The following is a 22,500-nucleotide window of genomic DNA, read 5'->3' on the forward strand; positions in this document are numbered from 1 at the left end:
TCTCCCTCCCTCTATTCCCCCCTCCCTCTCTCTTACATTTTCACTCTCCAATTCTCTCTTGTTTTCTTTCCCTCAGCCTCTATCCATCCCTCCTTTCATCTCTCTCTCTTTTTCACTCCCTCCTCCTCTCTCCCTCCCTCCCATCCATAAGGATCCCTGGTATTCAGCAGAACAGTGAGAGAACACTACAGGGCTGCGCCTGAAAATAAACACACAAAAAAACTAATCTTAGTTGACCATGAGGCCTCTGTAAATTGGTCAAAACATCCTATGTGTTTTAATCCAATCAACTATATGCACTGAGCTTGTCTGATGCTTTAAGCGAACTGTTTGATGAAATAATTAAGACTCACAAATGACTAGAGAGAGACCGACCAGCAATTGATTATATAGTTCGGGCTTGGTGACTGTGACCGTCGTCGCTCTCTCCTCTACCACCACAGAACATCCAACCGTGTGTCTCGCGCTGTCCGTGTTGCTGAAGCTGCAACATCATTTTACAGCCATTTCTGACTGAAATGTTCTGTTACCCGAAATCCCTAATTTGTCTAGGAAAAACATTCCATTCATACCCTGGCTCTCTTTACGTGACACGTGTATGCACCCTGGCTCTCTTTACGTGACACGTGTATGCACCCTGGCTCTCTTTACGTGACACGTGTATGCACCCTGGCTCTCTTTACGTGACACGTGTATGCATCCTGCCTCTCTTTGCGTGACACGTGTATGCACCCTGCCTCTCTTTGCGTGACACGTGTATGCACCCTGGCTCTCTTTACGTGACACGTGTATGCACCCTGCCTCTCTTTACGTGACACGTGTATGCACCCTGCCTCTCTTTACGTGACACGTGTATGCACCCTGCCTCTCTTTACGTGACACGTGTATGCACCCTGCCTCTCTTTACGTGACACGTGTATGCACCCTGCCTCTCTTTACGTGACACGTGTATGCACCCTGCCTCTCTTTACGTGACACGTGTATGCACCCTGCCTCTCTTTACGTGACACGTGTATGCACCCTGCCTCTCTTTACGTGACACGTGTATGCACCCTGCCTCTCTTTACGTGACACGTGTATGCACCCTGCCTCTCTTTACGTGACACGTGTATGCACCCTGCCTCTCTTTACGTGACACGTGTATGCATCCTGCCTCTCTTTGCGTGACACGTGTATGCACCCTGCCTCTCTTTGCGTGACACGTGTATGCACCCTGGCTCTCTTTACGTGACACGTGTATGCACCCTGCCTCTCTTTACGTGACACGTGTATGCACCCTGCCTCTCTTTACGTGACACGTGTATGCACCCTGCCTCTCTTTACGTGACACGTGTATGCACCCTGCCTCTCTTTACGTGACACGTGTATGCACCCTGCCTCTCTTTACGTGACACGTGTATGCACCCTGCCTCTCTTTACGTGACACGTGTATGCACCCTGCCTCTCTTTACGTGACACGTGTATGCACCCTGCCTCTCTTTACGTGACACGTGTATGCACCCTGCCTCTCTTTACGTGACACGTGTATGCACCCTGCCTCTCTTTACGTGACACGTGTATGCACCCTGCCTCTCTTTACGTGACACGTGTATGCACCCTGCCTCTCTTTACGTGACACGTGTATGCACCCTGCCTCTCTTTACGTGACACGTGTATGCACCCTGCCTCTCTTTACGTGATACGTGTATGCACCCTGCCTCTCTTTACGTGACACGTGTATGCATCCTGCCTCTTTACGTGACACGTGTATGCACCCTGCCTCTCTTTACGTGACACGTGTATGCACCCTGGCTCTCTTTACGTGACACGTGTATGCACCCTGCCTCTCTTTACGTGACACGTGTATGCACCCTGCCTCTCTTTACGTGACACGTGTATGCACCCTGCCTCTCTTTACGTGACACGTGTATGCACCCTGGCTCTCTTTACGTGACACGTGTATGCACCCTGCCTCTCTTTACGTGACACGTGTATGCACCCTGCCTCTCTTTACGTGACACGTGTATGCATCCTGCCTCTCTTTACGTGACACGTGTATGCACCCTGGCTCTCTTTACATGACACGTGTATGCACCCTGCCTCTCTTTACGTGACACGTGTATGCACCCTGGCTCTCTTTACGTGACACGTGTATGCACCCTGCCTCTCTTTACGTGACACGTGTATGCACCCTGCCTCTCTTTACGTGACACGTGTATGCACCCTGCCTCTCTTTACGTGACACGTGTATGCATCCTGCCTCTCTTTACGTGACACGTGTATGCACCCTGCCTCTCTTTACGTGACACGTGTATGCACCCTGCCTCTCTTTACGTGACACGTGTATGCACCCTGCCTCTCTTTACGTGACACGTGTATGCACCCTGCCTCTCTTTACGTGACACGTGTATGCACCGTATGCACGTCATCAAAGACCTATTCTTACGAATATTACTATAGGTACGTTGGGTATGTAATTATTACTCCAGAATCCCCTTTATATTCCAGAGAACGATTATTTTTTTTCCCAAATTGCCCCCTGTAATTATTATAATATTATTATTTAAATAAATGGACAATTGTTTATTCTAGGCGTGTAGACATGTCCAGGTGACAGGGACACGCTGATAACTTGATTCCTGAGTTTCTAAACCATTCCCAAACCATATTTCCTATAGTGTCAGCATAATATTTGAATTGAGAAAGTGTGATCCTAATCATGAGGGTATTTTAGTGACCCCAAGTGCCGTCCAGCTTTCAGATGGGAGCTAAAAAAAAAAAAATGTTTTACCTTTATTTAACCAGGCAAGTCAGTTAAGAACTAATTCTTATTTACAATGACGGCCTACCGGGAAACAGTGGGTTAACTGCCTTGTTCAGGGTCAGAACAACAGATTTGTGACCTTGTCAGCTCAGGGATTCGAACTTGCAACCTTTTGGTTACTAGTCCATGTCCTAACCACTAGGCTACCTGCCACCTCTACACTCTAACCACTAGGCTACCTGCCACCTCTACACTCTAACCACTAGGCTACCTGCCACCTCTACACTCTAACCACTAGGCTACCTGCCGCCTCTACACTCTAACCACTAGGCTACCCTGCTGCCCCAAAACAGTGCAAGTGCACTTGAGATGCATTTTTAAAGGGCTACGGATGAGAAAGTTAACTTATCATTTCCAAACCTTTAGGTTAGTTGTATACAGCTGCGTTGCCGTCTATTAACACCAAGGGTTGCATTAAAGAGGATCAATATTTTTTACTGATGCATTCACTGGTAAAGTTGATGAGCTACATGTAGGTATTTCATATATAGTTTATGCACAGCGCTTTGTTTCGATTTCTCCAATCGTTGTTGTGTTTTCTTGCTCAAACCGCGAGCAACACCTGTCAAACTCAGACACTTCTCTCAAAACAGGGATGTCGATTCGCACGGAACTAGTATTATCAGAGGATCTTGGGAGTTTGCCAACAAATCCAAAAAAACAGTGAATGTAAAAATGATTGACATAGCAGATTTGGACAGGACTAAAACTACAGATGTGGTGTTTTGTGTATATAATTACATTACCAGACCTCCCCCAGTAAAACTAATCCCGTCCGTAGAGGACACAATAGGGCCCATAGCATAATCATAATCACATCAATAAATTGGTTCCAGCAAACTCTGAACACTGGAACACATGGAACAGCTAAATGGGATGCTGAGGACTTGACAAATAACTCGAAACAGGGGAATGTTTACTGAGGAAGTCAGATGTGTGGAATAAAATACTGGAGATCAAGAGAAAAGAAGATAAGGAACAAACACAATACCTCATAATGACATCACAATACCCCAGAATGACATCACAATACCCCATAATGACATCACAATACCCAGGTGCTGTATAGATTACAAAATAATTTTTTTCAGACTGTTTGGAACAATGTTAACAACACAAAATAAATGATAAGCGTACCAGAGAGTCTGTTGTAGCAATTGTAGTTTTTATATTTGCTACGCTTTTATTACAGCAAAGACTAAAAACAGTCGCATTCATTCGCAATTTCCCGAAATGGAACGGTTTATTTAATGTTCAAGCTAATTATTCAAGTTTTTATTTGATTTTTAAAGTGAAATGCTTGATTGTATTTCAAATCATAAATGATCATAAATGCTGTGTGAAGACTTGACCAAATAAATCATTGATTGATTGATACAGTAGCCTATATAAGTATTGATATACATTGCATTTGTAAGTTTTCAGACCCCTTGACTTTTTCCATATTTTGTTACAGCCTTATTCTAAAATGGATTAGATTTTTTTTTTTTCTTATCAATGTACACACAATACCCCATAATGACATCACAATACCCCATAATGACATCACAATACCCCATAATGACATCACAATACCCCATAATGACATCACAATACCCCATAATGACATCACAATACCCCATAATGACATCACAATACCCCATACTGACAAAGTGAAACAGATTTATAAAGAAATAAAAAACTGAAATACCTTATTTACATAAATATTCAGAACTTTTGCTTTGAGACTTTAAATTGAGCTCAGGTGCGTCCTGTTACCATTGATCATCCTTGAGATGTTTCAACAACTTGACTGGAGCCCACCTTTGGTAAATTCAAATGATTGGACATGATTTGGAAAGGCACATACTTGTCTATATAAAGGTCCCACAGTTGACAGTGCATGTCAGAGCAAAAACCAAGCCATGAGGTCAAAGGAATTGTCCGTAGAGCTCCGAGACAGGATTGTGTTGAGGCACAGATCTGGGGAAGGGCACCAAAACATTCTGCAGCATTGAAGGTCCCCAAGAACACAGTGGCCTCCATCATTCTTAAATGTAAGAAGACTCTTCCTAGAGGTGTCAGCCACCTGGCCAAACTGATTAATCTGGGGAGAAAGGCCTTGGTCCGGGAGGTGACCAAGAACCCGATGGTCATTCTGACAGAGCTCCAGAGTTCCTCTGTTGAGATGGGAAAACTTTCCAGAAGGACAACCATCTCTGCAACACTGGGAGACTAGTCAGGATCGAGGAAAAGATGAACGGAGCAAAGTACAGAGAGATCCTTAATGAAAACCTGCTCCAGAGAGCTCAGGACCTCAGACGGGGAAGGTTCACCTTCCAACAGGACAACAACCCTAAGCACACAGCTTCGGGACAAGTCTCTGAATGTCCTTGAGTGGCCCAACCAGAGCCCGAACTTGAACCCATTCTGAATTTCTCTGGAGAGACCTGAAAATAGCTGTGCAGTGATGCTCACCATCCAACCTGACAGAGCTTGAGAGGATCTGCAGAAAAGATTGGGAGAAACTCCCCAAATACATTTGTGCCAAGCTTGTAGCATCATACTTGAGCCTTGAGGCTGTAATCGCTGCCAAAGGTGCTTCAACAAAGGATCTGGGGTCTGAATACTTGTATTATAAAAAAATAAAATAAAAATAGGAAAACATTTAACTTTGTCATTATGGGTAAAAACAACGATTTAATCCATTTTAGAATAAGGCTGTAACCTAACAAAATGTGGAAAAAGTCAAGGGGTCTGAATACTTTCCGAAGGCACTGTGCCTAAGTACAGTATTAAGACTGAACAGGATGCGCTCTTAGACCTACAGCTCCATGGTGGTTATACTTCCGATGGCATTGAGGAGTACACCACATCAGTAACTGGCTTTATCAATAAGTGCATCGAGGACCTTTGTCCCCACAGTGACTGTACGTACATACCCCAACCAGAAGCCATGGATTACAGGCAACATTCACACTGAGCTAAGGGGTAGAGCGGCCTCTTTCAAGGAGCGGGACTCTAACACGGAAGCTTATAAGAAATCCCGCTATGCCCTCCAACTAACCATCAAACAGGCAAAGCAGGACTAAGATCGAATCGTACTACACCGGCTCTGACACTCGTCGGATGTGGCAGGGCTTGCAAAACTATTACAGACTACAAAGGGAAGCACAGCCGAGAGCTGCCCAGTGACACGAGCCTACCAGACGAGCAAAATAGCTTCTATGCTCGCTTCGAGGCAAGCAACACTGAGACATGCATGAGATCATCAGCTGTTCCGGACGACTCTGAGATCACGCTCTTTGCAGCCGATGTGAATAAGTCCTTTAAACAGGTCAACATTCAAGGCCGCTGGGCCAGACGGATTACCAGGACGTGTGCTCCGAGCATGCGCTGACCAACGGGCAAGTGTCTTCACTGACATCTCAACATGTCTGAGTCTGTAATACCAACATATTTCAAGCAGACCACCATAGTGCCTGTGCCCAAGAACACTAAGGTAACATGCCTAAATGACTACCGACCCGTAGCACTCACGTCTGCAGCCATGAAGTGCTTTGAAAGGCTGGCCATGGCTCACATCAACACCATTATCCCAGAAATCCTAGACCCACTTCAATTTGCAAACTGCACCAACAGATCCACAGATGATGCAATCTCTATTGCACTCCATACTGCCCTTTCCCACCTGGGCAAAAGGAACACCTACGTGAGAATGCTGTTCATTGACTACAGCTCAGCATTCAACACCATAGTGCCCTCAAAGCTCATCAATATGCTAAGGACCCTGGGACTAAACACCTTCCGCTGCAATTGGATCATGGACTTCCTGACGGGCCGCACCCAGGTGGTAAGGGTAGGTAACAACACATCCGCCACGCTGATCCTCAACACTGGAGCCCCTCAGGGGTGCGTGCTCAGTCCCCTCCTGTACTCCCTGTTCACTCATGACTGCGCGGCCAGGCACGACTCCAACACCATCATTATCATTGAGGTTGCCGATGACACAACAGTGATAGGCCTGATCACCGACAAGGATGAGACAGCCTATAGGGAGGAGGTCAGAGACCTGACCGTGTGGTGCTAGGACAACAACCTCTCCCTCAACGTGATCAAGACAAAGGAGATGATTGTGGACTACAGGAAAAGGAGGACCGATCACGCCCCCATTCTCATCGACGGGGCTGTAGTGGAGCAGGTTGAGAGCTTCGAGTTCCTTGACGTTCACATCACTAACAAACTATCATGGTCCAAACACACCAAGACAGTCGTGAAGAAGACACGACAAAACCTAGTCGTTTTTTGTCATATTTTTTTTGTTTTTTTGCTATATGCTTCGACTAAAGACATCTCAGTCGACCAACAGCCTATCGACCAAATAATTGACCAGTGGACTAAATGGGGTCAGCCCCTAGTACAATACCAGTTCCTATGTCAAATCAAATCAAATCAAATGTATTTATATAGCCCTTCGTACATCAGCTGATATCTCAAAGTGCTGTACAGAAAACCAGCCTAAAACCCCAAACAGCAAGCAATGCAGGTGTAGAAGCACGGTGGCTAGGAAAATCTCCCTAGAAAGGCCTAAACCTAGGAAGAAACCTAGAGAGGAACCAGGCTATGTGGGGTGGCCAGTCCTCTTCTGGCTGTGCCGGGTGGAGATTATAACAGAACATGGCCAAGATGTTCAAATGTTCATAAATGACCAGCATGGTCCAATAATAATATGGCAGAACAGTTGAAACTGGAGCAGCAGCACGGCCAGGTGGACTGGGGAGAGCAAGGAGTCATCATGTCAGGTAGTCCTGAGGCATGGTCCTAGGGCTCAGGTCCTCCGAGAGAGAGAAAGAAAGAGAGAATTAGAGAGAGCACACTTAAATTCACACAGGACACCGAATAGGACAGGAGAAGTACTCCAGATATAACAAACTGACCCTAGCCCCCCGACACATAAACTACTGCAGCATAAATACTGGAGGCTGAGACATGTGACCTGTTACCTTTTGCACCCCTTACAGTTGATTTGATTTGATTGATAGTCATATCACTCTTTTGGGAGCAGCTTACCTGTCTCTCAGGTGTTAAGAACAGTCCACACATTTCACACATTAACATACATATAACCCTTAACCTTTACCCTTTAACATATGCCCCCTGCCTTCTCTTCCTCCTGACAGGGACCTGGATGTTGGTGCGATGCGCGACGCTGCCTCCCTGCTGGTGGGTACCCATAACTTCAGCTCCTTCAGAGCCCTGAACTCTGAGACACCGTTTAAAGACCCGGTAAAGACCCTGGAGAAGGTCGGTCTGGAACTCGGAGACGCCTTTGTACACAAACACTTCCACAGGTAACCTCTGACCTCTAACCCCTGACCCTAATCCTAACCCTATTTTGGAGCTTTGGGATGCTTTCGTATACAAAGACATTTCCACAGGTAACCTCAGACCTCTAACCCTAACTGTGCAGTAGCCACAGTGTGTCAGAAAGCCTTTAGTACCCAACACCATGTTTATATTGGTGGGGATTTGGATTAGTTTAAAAACCCTCTGAATATTATTAGAATCAATCATTATTTTTCAGATCTGATCGTTGTAGTGGCCTCTACCTGGAAGGGGAATAATCCATAGTGGAGGTTAGTGGGGGGTGTTGGAGAGAGCTTTGGGGAACTAAAATGTCTGTGGGGTTTATTCCTCTGGATGGGTTGTTCCTGTATCAAATACCGTTTTCATGGCTTAATTATTAACCCTTGGAATATGGGTTGAGAGACAGATGGTGTGTAAGAGTATTCCTCTCTGTGAGTTAAAACCAGTCATATTTACATGCATGTGTTCATTTGTCAGGGACAACATATCATTGCACCAGATTTAGCTAGATAGCTCATTTTCTCTTGGCCAGAGCTCTGTGTACATACACTACATGACCAAAAGTATGTGGACACCTGCTCATCGAACATCTCATTCCAAAATCGTGGGCATTAATATGGAGTTGGTCCCCCCTTTGCTGCTATAACAGCCTCCACTCTTCTGAGAAGGCTTTCCACTAGATGTTGGAACATTGCTGCTATAACAGCCTCCACTCTTCTGGGAAGGCTTTCCACTAGATGTAGGAACATTGCTGCTATAACAGCCTCCACTCTTCTGGGAAGGCTTTCCACTAGATGTTGGAACATTGCTGAGGGGGACTTGCTTCCATTCAGCCACAAGAGCATTAGGGTACTGATGTTGGGCGATTAAGTCCTGGCTCGCAGTCGGTTTTCCAATTCATTCCAAAGGTGTTCGATGGGGTTGAGGTCAGGGCTCTGATGCAGGCCAGCAATGTTCTTCCACACCGATTTCAACAAACTATTTCTGTATGGACCTCGCTTTTAGCGTGGGGGAATTGTCATGCTGAAACAGGAAATGGGCTTCCCAAACTTTTGCCACCAAGTTAGAAGCACAGAATCATCTAGAATGTCATTGTATGCTGTAGCAGTAAGATTTCCCTTCACTGGGACTAAGGGGCCCGAACCATGAAAAACAGCCCCAGACCATTAATCCTCCTCCACCAAACTTTACAGTTGGCACTATGCATTCGGGCAGGTAGATTCGTAGCGTCGGACTGCCAGATGGTGAAGCGTGATTCATCACCCCACAGAACGCGTTTCCAGTGCTCCAGAGACCAATGGCGACGAGCTTTACACCACTCCAGCTGACGCTTGGCATTGAGCATGGTGATCTTAGGCTTGTGTGCGACTGATCGGCCATGAAGCTCCCTGACGAACAGTTATTGTGCTGACGTTGCTTCCAGAGGCAGTTTGGAACTCTGTAGTGAGTGATGTAACAGTCGGCGGTCCTGTTCTGTAGTGAGTGATGTAACAGCAGGCGGTCCTGTTCTGTAGTGAGTGATGCAACAGTCGGCGGTCCTGTTCTGTAGTGAGTGATGTAACAGCAGGCGGTCCTGTTCTGTAGTGAGTGATGTGACAGTCGGCGGTCCTGTTCTGTAGTGAGTGATGTGACAGTCGGCGGTCCTGTAGTGAGTGATGTGACAGTCGGCGGTCCTGTTCTGTAGTGAGTGATGTAACAGCAGGCGGTCCTGTTCTGTAGTGAGTGATGTGACAGTCGGCGGTCCTGTTCTGTAGTGAGTGATGTGACAGTCGGCGGTCCTGTAGTGAGTGATGTGACAGTCGGCGGTCCTGTTCTGTAGTGAGTGATGTAACAGCAGGCGGTCCTGTTCTGTAGTGAGTGATGTGACAGTCGGCGGTCCTGTAGTGAGTGATGTGACAGTCGGCGGTCCTGTTCTGTAGTGAGTGATGTAACAGCAGGCGGTCCTGTTCTGTAGTGAGTGATGTAACAGCAGGCGGTCCTGTTCTGTAGTGAGTGATGTAACAGCAGGCGGTCCTGTTCTGTAGTGAGTGATGTAACAGCAGGCGGTCCTGTTCTGTAGTGAGTGATGTAACAGCAGGCAGTCCTGTTCTGTAGTGAGTGATGTAACAGCAGGCGGTCCTGTTCTGTAGTGAGTGATGTAACAGCAGGCGGTCCTGTTCTGTAGTGAGTGATGTAACAGCAGGCGGTCCTGTTCTGTAGTGAGTGATGTAACAGCAGGCGGTCCTGTTCTGTAGTGAGTGATGTAACAGCAGGCGGTCCTGCTCTGTGAGCTGGTGTGGTCTACCACTTCCAAATCATTGAAGATAAAATCCATTAAAGTCTGGGACTTATTTCCATTGTGGTCCTCGTGAAACAAGATCCAACACAGTTGAACACAGTTTGACAGAGAGATAATAAGACAGGTAAACAAAAGAAGAAGAACGTCTGTCTCATCACTGCAGTGACGTCGTAGGGTACATTCATATGGGCAAACCATTCTTTTACTTTATTTCAACGGGTGTGGCTGAAATAGCAGATTCTACTCATTTGAAGGAGTGTTTATATCATGTTGGTCATGTAGCGTATTTCATAAAGGCCCCTATAATAAGAAACAGGAGAAGCCTGCTTGTGAATTATTGATAAGCCCAAAGCTTTCGCCGCACTTTTAGTATGGTGGTGTACAATGATATAGAGTAGTGGTAGGAGAGTATGAAGAGCACTGGAGAGATAGGGCAGGACAGGACAGGAAGAGATTACACAAGGATCAGAGGAGTTCCAGAGGAGGAGAGCTTCTAGAATGTTGTTGCTGTTCTAGAATGTTGTTGCGGTTCTAGAATGTCGTTGCTGTTCTATAATGTTGTTGCTGTTCTAGAATGTTCATCGCGGTTCTATAATGTTGTTGCTGTTCGATAATGTTGTTGCTGTTCTAGAATGCTGTTGCAGTTCTAGAATGCTGTTGCAGTTCTAGAATGTTGTTGCGGTTCTAGAATGTTGTTGTGGTTCTAGAATGTGGTTGCTGTTCTATAATGTCATTGCTGTTCTAGAATGTTGTTGTGGTTCTAGAATGTGGTTGCTGTTCTATAATGTCATTGCTGTTCTAGAATGTTGTTGTGGTTCTAGAATGCGGTTGCTGTTCTATAATGTCATTGCTGTTCTAGAATGTTGTTGTGGTTCTAGAATGTTGTTGCTGTTCTAGAATGTTCATTGCGGTTCTAGACTATTGTTGCAGTTCTAGAATGTTGTTGCAGTTCTAGAATGTTGTTGCAGTTCTAGAATGTTGTTGCAGTTCTAGAATGTTGTTGCTGTTCTATAATGTTGTCGGATGTTCTACAATTTTTGGTTTTATGTTCACTTTCCACAGTAACACAAATCTGATACAGACACAAGCACAGACACCAGTCTAACCCCTCATGTGAAACAAATGCTTTCTGTTCTTTATTCTGTTCTTGTAATATTGAGAAATAGTTTTGGCATAAAACCTACTCTAAATGGTATTCCTGTTCCCATTCAATTTGTCAGTGTTCAGTTTGCCACGTCAACATGTTATAAAACACACGTTATGTTCTTCCTCTTGGGGACCCAAAATTAATTTCCATTGAAAATCCTATTTTCCCTGACCCTAACATGAAACTTAACCCAAACCATAAACCTAACTCCTAAACCTAACCACTAACCACTTACACGTCATCATCAGACAGCACAGCAGCATTCACATTCATTTAAATGTGACCCAGTTCTCACAGTGTAGCACCTACAATGATTCCCTATTCCCTATCCCCTATTCTATTCCCTATTCTATCCCCTATTCTATTCCCTATTCTATCCCCTATTTCTATTCTATCCCCTCTATAGAATGACTCCCTATTCCCTATTCTATTCCCTAATCCCTATTCTATCCCCTATTCCCTGTTCTATCCCCTATTCCCTATTATATCCCCTATTCCCTATTCTATTCCCTATTCTATCCCCTATTGCCTATTCTATCCCCTATTGCCTATTCTATCCCCTATTCTATCCCCTATTCTATTCCCTATTCCCTATTCTATCCCCTATTCTATTCCCTATTCTATCCCCTATTCCCTATTCTATCCCCTATTCTATTCCCTATTCTATCCCCTATTCCCTATTCTATCCCCTATTCTATCCCCTATTCCCTATTCTATCCCCTATTGCCTATTCTATTCCCTATTCTATCCCCTATTCCCTATTCTATCCCCTATTCCCTATTCTATCCCCTATTCCCTATTCTATCCCCTATTCCCTATTCTATCCCCTATTCCCTATTCTATCCCCTATTGCCTATTCTATTCCCTATTCTATCCCCTATTGCCTATTCTATCCCCTATTGCCTGTTCTATCCCCTATTCCCTATTCTATCCCATATTCCCTATTCTATCCCCTATTCCCTATTCTATGCCCTATTCCCTATTCTATTCCCTATTCTATCCCCTATTCTATCCCCTATTCTATCCCCTATTGCCTATTCCATATTATATCCCCTATTCCCTATTCTATTCCCTATTCCCTATTCTATCCCCTATTCCCTATTCTATCCCCTATTCCCTATTCTATGCCCTATTCCCTATTCTATTCCCTATTCTATCCCCTATTCTATCCCCTATTCTATCCCCTATTGCCTATTCCCTATTATATCCCCTATTCCCTATTCTATCCCCTATTCTATCCCCTATTCCCTATTCTATCCCCTATTGCCTATTCTATTCCCTATTCTATCCCCTATTCCCTATTCTATCCCCTATTCCCTATTCTATCCCCTATTCCCTATTCTATCCCCTATTCCCTATTCTATCCCCTATTCCCTATTCTATCCCCTATTGCCTATTCTATTCCCTATTCTATCCCCTATTGCCTATTCTATCCCCTATTGCCTGTTCTATCCCCTATTCCCTATTCTATCCCATATTCCCTATTCTATCCCCTATTCCCTATTCTATGCCCTATTCCCTATTCTATTCCCTATTCTATCCCCTATTCTATCCCCTATTCTATCCCCTATTGCCTATTCCATATTATATCCCCTATTCCCTATTCTATTCCCTATTCCCTATTCTATCCCCTATTCCCTATTCTATCCCCTATTCCCTATTCTATGCCCTATTCCCTATTCTATTCCCTATTCTATCCCCTATTCTATCCCCTATTCTATCCCCTATTGCCTATTCCCTATTATATCCCCTATTCCCTATTCTATCCCCTATTCCCTATACTATCCCCTATTCCCTATTCTATCCCCTATTCCCCATTCTATCCCCTATTCCCTATTCTATTCCCTATTCCCTATTCTATCCCCTATTCCCTATTCTATCCCCTATTCCCTATTCTATTCCATATTCCCTATACTATCCCCTATTCCCTATTATATCCCCTATTGCCTATTCTATTCCCTATTCCCCATTCTATCCCCTATTCCCTATTCTATCCCCTATTCCCTATTCTATCCCCTATTCCCTATTCTATCCCCTATTCCCTATTCTATCCCCTATTCCCTATTCTATTCCCTATTCCCTATTCTATCCCCTATTCCCTATTCTATTCCCTATTCCCTATTCTATCCCCTATTCCCTATTATATCCCCTATTCCCTATTCTATTCCCTATTCCCTATTCTATCCCCTATTCCCTATTCTATCCCCTATTCCCTATACTATTCCCTATTATATCCCCTATTGCCTATTCTATTCCCTATTCCCCATTCTATCCCCTATTCCCTATTCTATCCCCTATTCCCTATTATATTCCCTATTCTATCCCCTATTCCCTATTCTATCCCCTATTCCCTATTCTATTCCCTATTCCCTATTCTATTCCCTATTCTATTCCCTATTCCCTATTCTATTCCCTATTCTATCCCCTATTCCCTATTCTATCCCCTATTCCCTATTCTATTCCCTATTCTATCCCCTATTCCCTATTCTATCCCCTATTCTATCCCCTATTCCCTATTCTATTCCCTATTCTATCCCCTATTGCCTATTCCCTATTCTATTCCCTATTCCCTATTCTATTCCCTATTCCCTATTCTATTCCCTATTCTATTCCCTATTCTATCCCCTATTGCCTATTCCATATTATATCCCCTTTTTTTATACCTTTATTTGAACAAGGAACACAGACTGAGACCAAGGTCTCTGTTACAGCTGGGCCCTGCGTATACATGTTTACACATACAGTTTAGGTACAATGATTAAGAAACTTACACAAGACAAACAAAACCATCACAGATAACACAAACAAATACAGCAACAGATTGTTACATTTACACCCTTACACCCTAACAGGTTATTCCCCTAACATGTTATTCCCCTAACAGGTTGTTCCCATAACAGGTTATTCCCCTAACAGGTTATTTCCCCTAACAGGTTATTCCCCTAACAGGTTATTCCCCTAACAGGTTATTCCCCTAACATGTTATTCCCCTAACAGGTTATTCCCCTAACAGGTTGTTCCCCTAACAGGTTATTCCCCTAACAGGTTATTCCTAACAGGTTATTCCCCTAACAGGTTATTCCTAACATGTTATTCCCCTAACAGGTTATTCCCCTAACAGGTTATTCCCCTAACAGGTTATTCTACTAACAGATTATTCTACTAACAGATTATTCCCCTAACATGTTATTCCCCTAACAGGTTGTTCCCCTAACAGGTTATTCCCCTAACAGGTTATTCCCCTAACTGGTTATTCCCCTAACAGGTTATTCCCCTAACAGGTTATTCCCCAGTTATTCCCCTAACAGGTTATTCCCCTAACAGGTTATTCCCCTAACAGGTTATTCCCCTAACAGGTTATTCCCCAGTTATTCCCCTAACAGGTTATTCCCCTAACTGGTTATTTCCCTAACTGGTTATTCCCCTAACAGGTTATTCCCCTAACAGGTTATTCCCCAGTTATTCCCCTAACAGGTTATTCCTAACATGTTATTCCCCTAACAGGTTATTCCTAACATGTTATTCCCCTAACAGGTTATTCCCCTAACAGGTTATTCCCCTAACAGGTTATTCTACTAACAGATTATTCCCCTAACATGTTATTCCCCTAACAGGTTGTTCCCCTAACAGGTTGTTCCCCTAACTGGTTATTCCCCTAACAGGTTATTCCCCTAACTGGTTATTCCCCTAACTGGTTATTCCCCTAACAGGTTATTCCCCAGTTATTCCCCTAACAGGTTATTCCCCTAACAGGTTATTCACCTAACAGGTTATTCCCCTAACAGGTTATTCCCCAGTTATTCCCCTAACAAGTTATTCCCCTAACTGGTTATTCCCCAGTTATTCCCCTAACAGGTTATTCCCCTAACTGGTTATTCCCCTAACAGGTTATTCTACTAACAGCACAATAACTTGCATTACCCGAAACAGTTACAAGCAATACAAAAATACAAATCCTCCAATAAATATTTAAAATGGGCGACAGGGGGACAAGAGTCTCAGGTCTAAGTTTAGTCTGCAGGCTATTCCATAGGCAAGGAGCGTAACAGGAGAAGGGAGCCATACCCAACTCTGTGGAAATCACATGGGCCTCAAGTGTAATCCATGTGGCAGCGTAGCCTAGTGGTTAGAGCATTGGACTAGTAACCGGAAGGTTGCGAGTTCAAACCCCCGAGCTGACAAGGTACAAATCTGTCGTTCTGCCCCTGAACAGGCAGTTAACCCCACTGTTCCCAGGCCGTCATTGAAAATAAGAACTGACTTGCCTAGTTAAATAAAGGTAAAAGAAAATAATAATATTTTTTTTTTAAATGCTTGAGACCTGGTTTTAGGAATTATAATGTTGATGAGTGATGATAAATAAGAAGGTAGCTTATTCAGAAGTGCTTTATAGACACCACGAGAGCTTGTTGTTCTCGTCTCACGGACAGCGAAGACCAAACCACATTTTGATATAAAACACAGTGGTGAGTTCTGTAGCTAGCACCCGTAATAAACCTAAGTGCGCAATGATAAGTAGCATCCAGCGATTTAAGTGTTGATGCCGTAGCATGCATGTAGATAATATCCCCATAATCTATAACAGACATAAAAGTAGCTTGTATCATTTGTCTTCTATTTGTAGAGGACAAACCTGTCCTGTTTCTATAGAGGAAGCCTAGCCTGATTTTTAGCTGTTTACAAAGTTCATTAATATGCATTTTAAAAGACAGTTTATCATCCAACCATATCCCTAAGTATTTATATGCAGAGACCTGGTTAATTAGAGAACCTTCTAAGCTCGTAAGTGCAAGTGTATTTTCAACCAACTTTTTGAACCTATTAAAAATCATAACATGTGTTTTATTTGCATTTAAAACATGTTTCAGCTGGATAAAAGACCCTTGTAATATCTTCAAATCAGCTTACCCAAAAGTATTGCATGGTCTACAGTGTCAAAAGCTTTCGATAAATCTACGAACAAGGTGGCACAGTACTTTCTATTATCTAGGGCATTAGTAATATAATTTAAACACGGACAGTGGCCGTAATAGTACTGTGTCTATTCCCTATTCTATCCCTTATCCCCTATTCTATTCCCTATTCCAGTGGTTCCCAAACTTTTTATTTTCCCGTACCCCATCAAACATTCAAACTCCAGCTTTTGCACCATCAGTACAGATCCCAACACATCTTTACCTCCAAAGTTAATTTGATGTCACAAAGCTGTCCAGTACTTTCAAAATATCCTCTCCTGTTGTCCTGGTTACCAGCGGTTTGCAGAAGAGGATGTCTTCCTTAATTGACCCCCCCATAAACATAACAGACATATACCAGGAGCTGTGCCAGGCCCGACAGGTCTGTTGACTCATCCAGCTGTAACAGACATATACCAGGAGCTGTGCCAGGCCCGACAGGTCTGTTGACTCATCCAGCTGTAACAGACATATACCAGGAGCTGTGCCAGGCCCGACAGGTCTGTTGACTCATCCAGCTGTAACAGACATATACCAGGAGCTGTGCCAGGCCCACCTCGTCTGTTGACTCATCCAGCTGTAACAGACATATACCAGGAGCTGTGCCAGGCCCGACAGGTCTGTTGACTCATCCAGCTGTAACGGACATATACCAGGAGCTGTGCCAGGCCCGCCTCGTCTGTTGACTCATCCAGCTGTAACAGACATATACCAGGAGCTGTGCCAGGCCCGCCTCGTCTGTTGACTCATCCAGCTGTAACAGACATATACCAGGAGCTGTGCCAGGCCCGCCTCGTCTGTTGACTCATCCAGCTGTAACAGACATATACCAGGAGCTGTGCCAGGCCCGCCTCGTCTGTTGACTCATCCATCTGTAACAGACATATACCAGGAGCTGTGCCAGGCCCGCCTCGTCTGTTGACTCATCCAGCTGTAACAGACATATACCAGGAGCTGTGCCAGGCCCGCCTCGTCTGTTGACTCATCCAGCTGTAACAGACATATACCAGGAGCTGTGCCAGGCCCGCCTCGTCTGTTGACTCATCCAGCTGTAACGCATAGAATTCACTGGCTTGTATGCGAATCAGAAATGGTTTCAAAACATCTCCTGCCATGTCACTGATAGGTCGTGAAACAGTGTTGTTTGATGAAGACATTGTCTGTATAGTTGTTATTGGCCTTTTCCCCCAGCATTGTCCCAGCCATATCCACGGCAGCAGGAAGAATTAAGTCCTCCACAATAGTATGGGGCTTGCCTGTCCCAGCCACTTGGTAGCTCACCATGTAAGACACTTCTAGCCTCTTATTATCAATGGTATCTGTTGCTTTTATACATGTCTTACAACTTGACAGTCATCTTTATTCTATCTCAAAAAACACCTTTGGCTTATTTTTCAAATGGACATGTTTTGTTTCTAAATGTCTGCGCAAGAGTGAAGGTTTCATAGAGTTGTGAGATAGTACTTTTGCACATATAACACACTGTGGCTGAGGAAAGGCCCATATAACACACTGTGGCTGAGGAAAGGCCCATATAACACACTGTGGCTGAGGAAAGGCCCATATAACACACTGTGGCTGAGGAAAGGCCCATATAACACACTGTGGCTGAGGAAAGGCCCATATAACACACTGTGGCTGAGGAAAGGCCCATATAACACACTGTGGCTGAGGAAAGGCCCATATAACACACTGTGGCTGAGGAAAGGCCCATATAACACACTGTGGCTGAGGAAAGGCCCATATAACACACTGTGGCTGAGGAAAGGCCCATATAACACACTGTGGCTGAGGAAAGGCCCATATAACACACTGTGGCTGAGGAAAGGCCCATATAACACACTGTGGCTGAGGAAAGGCCCATATAACACACTGTGGCTGAGGAAAGGCCCATATAACACACTGTGGCTGAGGAAAGGCACTACTCCCAATATAAGTGAACCCCGCATCAGTGTAGTTCTCTTCGATGGTCCAACGACCCTGTCTGTTGTTCGGTTCTTTCCCGGGTAAGGGGACAGTAGCTTGGTGCTTTCCCGGGTAAGGGGACAGTAGCTTGGTGCTTTCCCGGGTAAGGGGACAGTAGCTTGGTGCTTTCCCGGGGTAAGGGGACAGTAGCTTGGTGCTTTCCCGGGTAAGGGGACAGTAGCTTGGTGCTTTCCCGGGGTAAGGGGACAGTAGCTTGGTGCTTTCCCGGTTAAGGGGACAGTAGCTTGGTGCTTTCCCGGGGTAAGGGGACAGTAGCTTGGTGCTTTCCCGGGTAAGGGGACAGTAGCTTGGTGCTTTCCCGGGGTAAGGGGACAGTAGCTTGGTGCTTTCCCGGGTAAGGGGACAGTAGCTTGGTGCTTTCCCGGGTAAGGGGACAGTAGCTTGGTGCTTTCCCGGGTAAGGGGACAGTAGCTTGGTGCTTTCCCGGGGTAAGGGGACAGTAGCTTGGTGCTTTCCCGGTTAAGGGGACAGTAGCTTGGTGCTTTCCCGGGTAAGGGGGACAGTAGTTCTTCGGCTGCATCAGATTCACAACTGTCAGTGTCCATGCTAGCTGAGCTAACAACAAATGTAGAATTACTGATGCTAGCATTGGATGTGCTCGTGGAAGCAGAAAAACTTGTGTCGTCGACAGGTGTAGTACTGCTGGTAGTAGCAGTCCTACCAGTAGAGCTGGTAGTAGCAGTAATACCAGTAGAGATGGTAGTAGCAGTCCTACCAGTAGAGATGGTAGTAGCAGTCCTACCAGTAGAGCTGGTAGTAGCAGTCCTACCAGTAGAGCTGGTAGTAGCAGTCCTACCAGTAGAGCTGGTAGTAGCAGTCCTACAAGTAGAGCTGGTAGTAGCAGTCCTACAAGTAGAGCTGGTAGTAGCAGTCCTACAAGTAGAGCTGGTAGTAGCAGTCCTACCAGTAGAGATGGTAGTAGCAGTCCTACCAGTAGAGCTGGTAGTAGCAGTCTTACCAGTAGAGCTGGTAGTAGCAGTCTTACCAGTAGAGCTGGTAGTAGCAGTCCTACCAGTAGAGCTGGTAGTAGCAGTCCTACCAGTAGAGCTGGTAGTAGCAGTCCTACCAGTAGAGCTGGTAGTAACAGTCCTACCAGTAGAGCTGGTAGTAGCTGGTAGTAGCAGTCCTACCAGTAGAGCAGTCCTACCAGTAGAGCTGGTAGTAGCAGTCCTACCAGTAGTAGCAGTCCTACCAGTAGAGCTGGTAGTAGCAGTCCTACCAGTAGAGCAGTCCTACCAGTAGAGCTGGTAGTAGCAGTCCTACCAGTAGAGCTGGTAGTAGCAGTCCTACCAGTAGAGCTGGTAGTAACAGTCCTACCAGTAGAGCTGGTAGTAGCTGGTAGTAGCTGGTAGTAGCAGTCCTACAAGTAGAGCTGGTAGTAGCAGTCCTACCAGTAGTAGCAGTCCTACCAGTAGAGCTGGTAGTAGCAGTCCTACCAGTAGAGCAGTCCTACCAGTAGAGCTGGTAGTAGCAGTCCTACAAGTAGAGCTGGTAGTAGCAGTCCTACAAGTAGAGCTGGTAGTAGCTGGTAGTAGCAGTCCTACAAGTAGAGCTGGTAGTAGCAGTCCTACCAGTAGTAGCAGTCCTACCAGTAGAGCTGGTAGTAGCAGTCCTACCAGTAGAGCAGTCCTACCAGTAGAGCTGGTAGTAGCAGTCCTACAAGTAGAGCTGGTAGTAGCAGTCCTACCAGTAGTAGCAGTCCTACCAGTAGAGCTGGTAGTAGCAGTCCTACCAGTAGAGCAGTCCTACCAGTAGAGCTGGTAGTAGCAGTCCTACCAGTAGAGCTGGTAGTAACAGTCCTACCAGTAGAGCTGGTAGTAGCAGTCCTACCAGTAGAGCTGGTAGTAGCAGTCCTACCAGTAGAGCTGGCAGTATGTGTCTCTATGGACTCATACCAGCTCTACTTTGTTATTTATCTATTTTCCAGCAAACAGAATGAGCAGCAGTCACATACTTCCCTCGAGAGAGAACCAGTTAATGTGATTGGATGTTCATTATTTGACGAGGCTACCTGTATTGTGTTGTTATTTTGCTGAACACAAGATGGTTTCATTTTATTTCTGGCAGGGAAACGAGGCTACTTTTTATTTGTAACCTTTATTTAACCAGGCAAGTCAGTTAAGAACAAATTCTTATTTACAATGATGGCCTAGGAACAGTGGGTTGTTCAGGGGCATAACGACAGATTTTATTTATCAGCTCTGGGATTTGATCTTGCAACCTTTCGTTCACTAGTCCAACCACGAGGCTACCAGCAGCCCCAAATGCAACAGGTAGGAAAATATAAATGGTTTGAAAATATGAAGAATTTATTATTTTTCTTTCAAATGTGAATCACATTTGTATTTGGCGTACCCCCGGCGGCATCGCGCGTTCCCCAGTTTGGGAATATCTGGTCTACCATATCAAAAGCTTTGGCCAAGTCAATAAAAATAGCAACACAACATTGCCTAGAATCAAGGGCAATGGTGACATAATTTAGGACCTTTAAGGTTGCAGTGACACATCCATAATCTGAGCGGTGACCAACTGAGTAAAATAGTTCATTTTAGCCAATCGATTCCCTTGGCAGCTTCTTCCCATGAATCTCAGCGTGTTACCTAGCAACAACAACAACAACACTTCGCCCTCCATTTTGTTTTCCTGAATCACTCAAGAAAATCTGTTATTCATTTTTGACGTTTTGCCCGAGAAGGTCTTAGTCCCGCAATTGTGCATCTAGCTAAGTAGTTTAGTGGTGGAAGGAGAGGTATGTCTGACGTTTGATAATGTACACCAACACTCCATTATATCTCTAAGCCAGAAACAGCCACTTCACAATAAAGAGAAGCTAACCAGCTACGGTAGCTAGCTAACTACCGTAGTAACATTATATCACACTAACCAACTTGTGCAACACTAAATACAATGATCCTTCAATAAAAAGGTAGCTAGCTAACTACCGTAGTAACATTATATCACACTAACCAACTTGTGCAACACTAAATACAATGATCCTTCAATAAAAAGGTAGCTAGCTAACTACCGTAGTAACATTATATCACACTAACCAACTTGTGCAACACTAAATACAATGATCCTTCAATAAAAAGGTAGCTAACTACCGTAGTAACATTATATCACACTAACCAGCTTGTGCAACACTAAATACAATGATCCTTCAATAAAAAGGTAGCTAGCTAACTACTGTAGTAACATTATATCATCATAATGAACCAGTTTTAATGAAGCAGCAAGTGTCTGTCTGCTCTGCCTCGTGTCAGTATGGAGTCAGCTCAGCTGCTGATGCTGAACGTAGAGGTGCCCAAGACACGTGCAGGGAGGTATTGTGGGAGATGATTGGTTGGTAGTTTAGGACGATTAAGCCAATGAGTAATTCCTGATGTGGGGGTGAGAAAAATAAGAAAAATCGATACAGTCGCATATCGGGGGATATTATTTTTGACGATATATCGTAAATCATTTTGACAATATCATGTTATTTATTTTGAGGTAGTCGGCTGTACCTCCAGTATTTTCCCTTCAGGGCTTATTCTCTATCCTCTATCTTCTATCTAATATGGGGGGAGATTCTCCCAGCACTATGACTAATATGGGGGGAGATTCTCCCAGCACTATGACTAATATGGGGGGAGATTCTCCCAGCACTATGACTAATATGGGGGAGATTCTCCCAGCACTATGACTAATATGGGGGGAGATTCTCTCAGCACTATGACTAATATGGGGGGAGATTCTCCCAGCACTATGACTAATATGGGGGGAGATTCTCCCAGCACTATGACTAATATGGGGGGATATTCTCCCAGCACTATGACTAATATGGGGGGAGATTCTCCCAGCACTATGACTAATATGGGGGGAGATTCTCCCAGCACTATGACTAATATGGGGGAGATTCTCCCAGCACTATGACTAATATGGGGGGAGATTCTCTCAGCACTATGACTAATATGGGGGGAGATTCTCCCAGCACTATGACTAA

The 22,500-nt window shown here is 44.7% G+C and overlaps 1 protein-coding gene across 4 annotated transcripts in view; it reads left to right on the forward strand.

Annotated features, from left to right (window-relative positions):
- pusl1 (pseudouridine synthase like 1) overlaps nt 1-22,500 on the forward strand; it is a 58,469-nt gene that overhangs the window by 30,773 nt on the left and 5,196 nt on the right. For all 4 annotated transcript variants that reach the window (XR_004210116.1, XM_031825778.1, XM_031825779.1 and 1 more), the window contains one exon: nt 7,963-8,133. Coding sequence is in view for 3 of the 4 variants with exons in the window: in XM_031825778.1 (XP_031681638.1) it covers nt 7,963-8,133 (171 nt within the window). In the remaining variant the exon portion in view is untranslated. The remainder of the gene's footprint in view (nt 1-7,962; nt 8,134-22,500) is intronic.

The sequence above is a fragment of the Oncorhynchus kisutch genome, linkage group LG5 (assembly GCF_002021735.2).
Source record: "Oncorhynchus kisutch isolate 150728-3 linkage group LG5, Okis_V2, whole genome shotgun sequence".
In the NCBI taxonomy this organism is placed as follows: domain Eukaryota; kingdom Metazoa; phylum Chordata; class Actinopteri; order Salmoniformes; family Salmonidae; genus Oncorhynchus; species Oncorhynchus kisutch.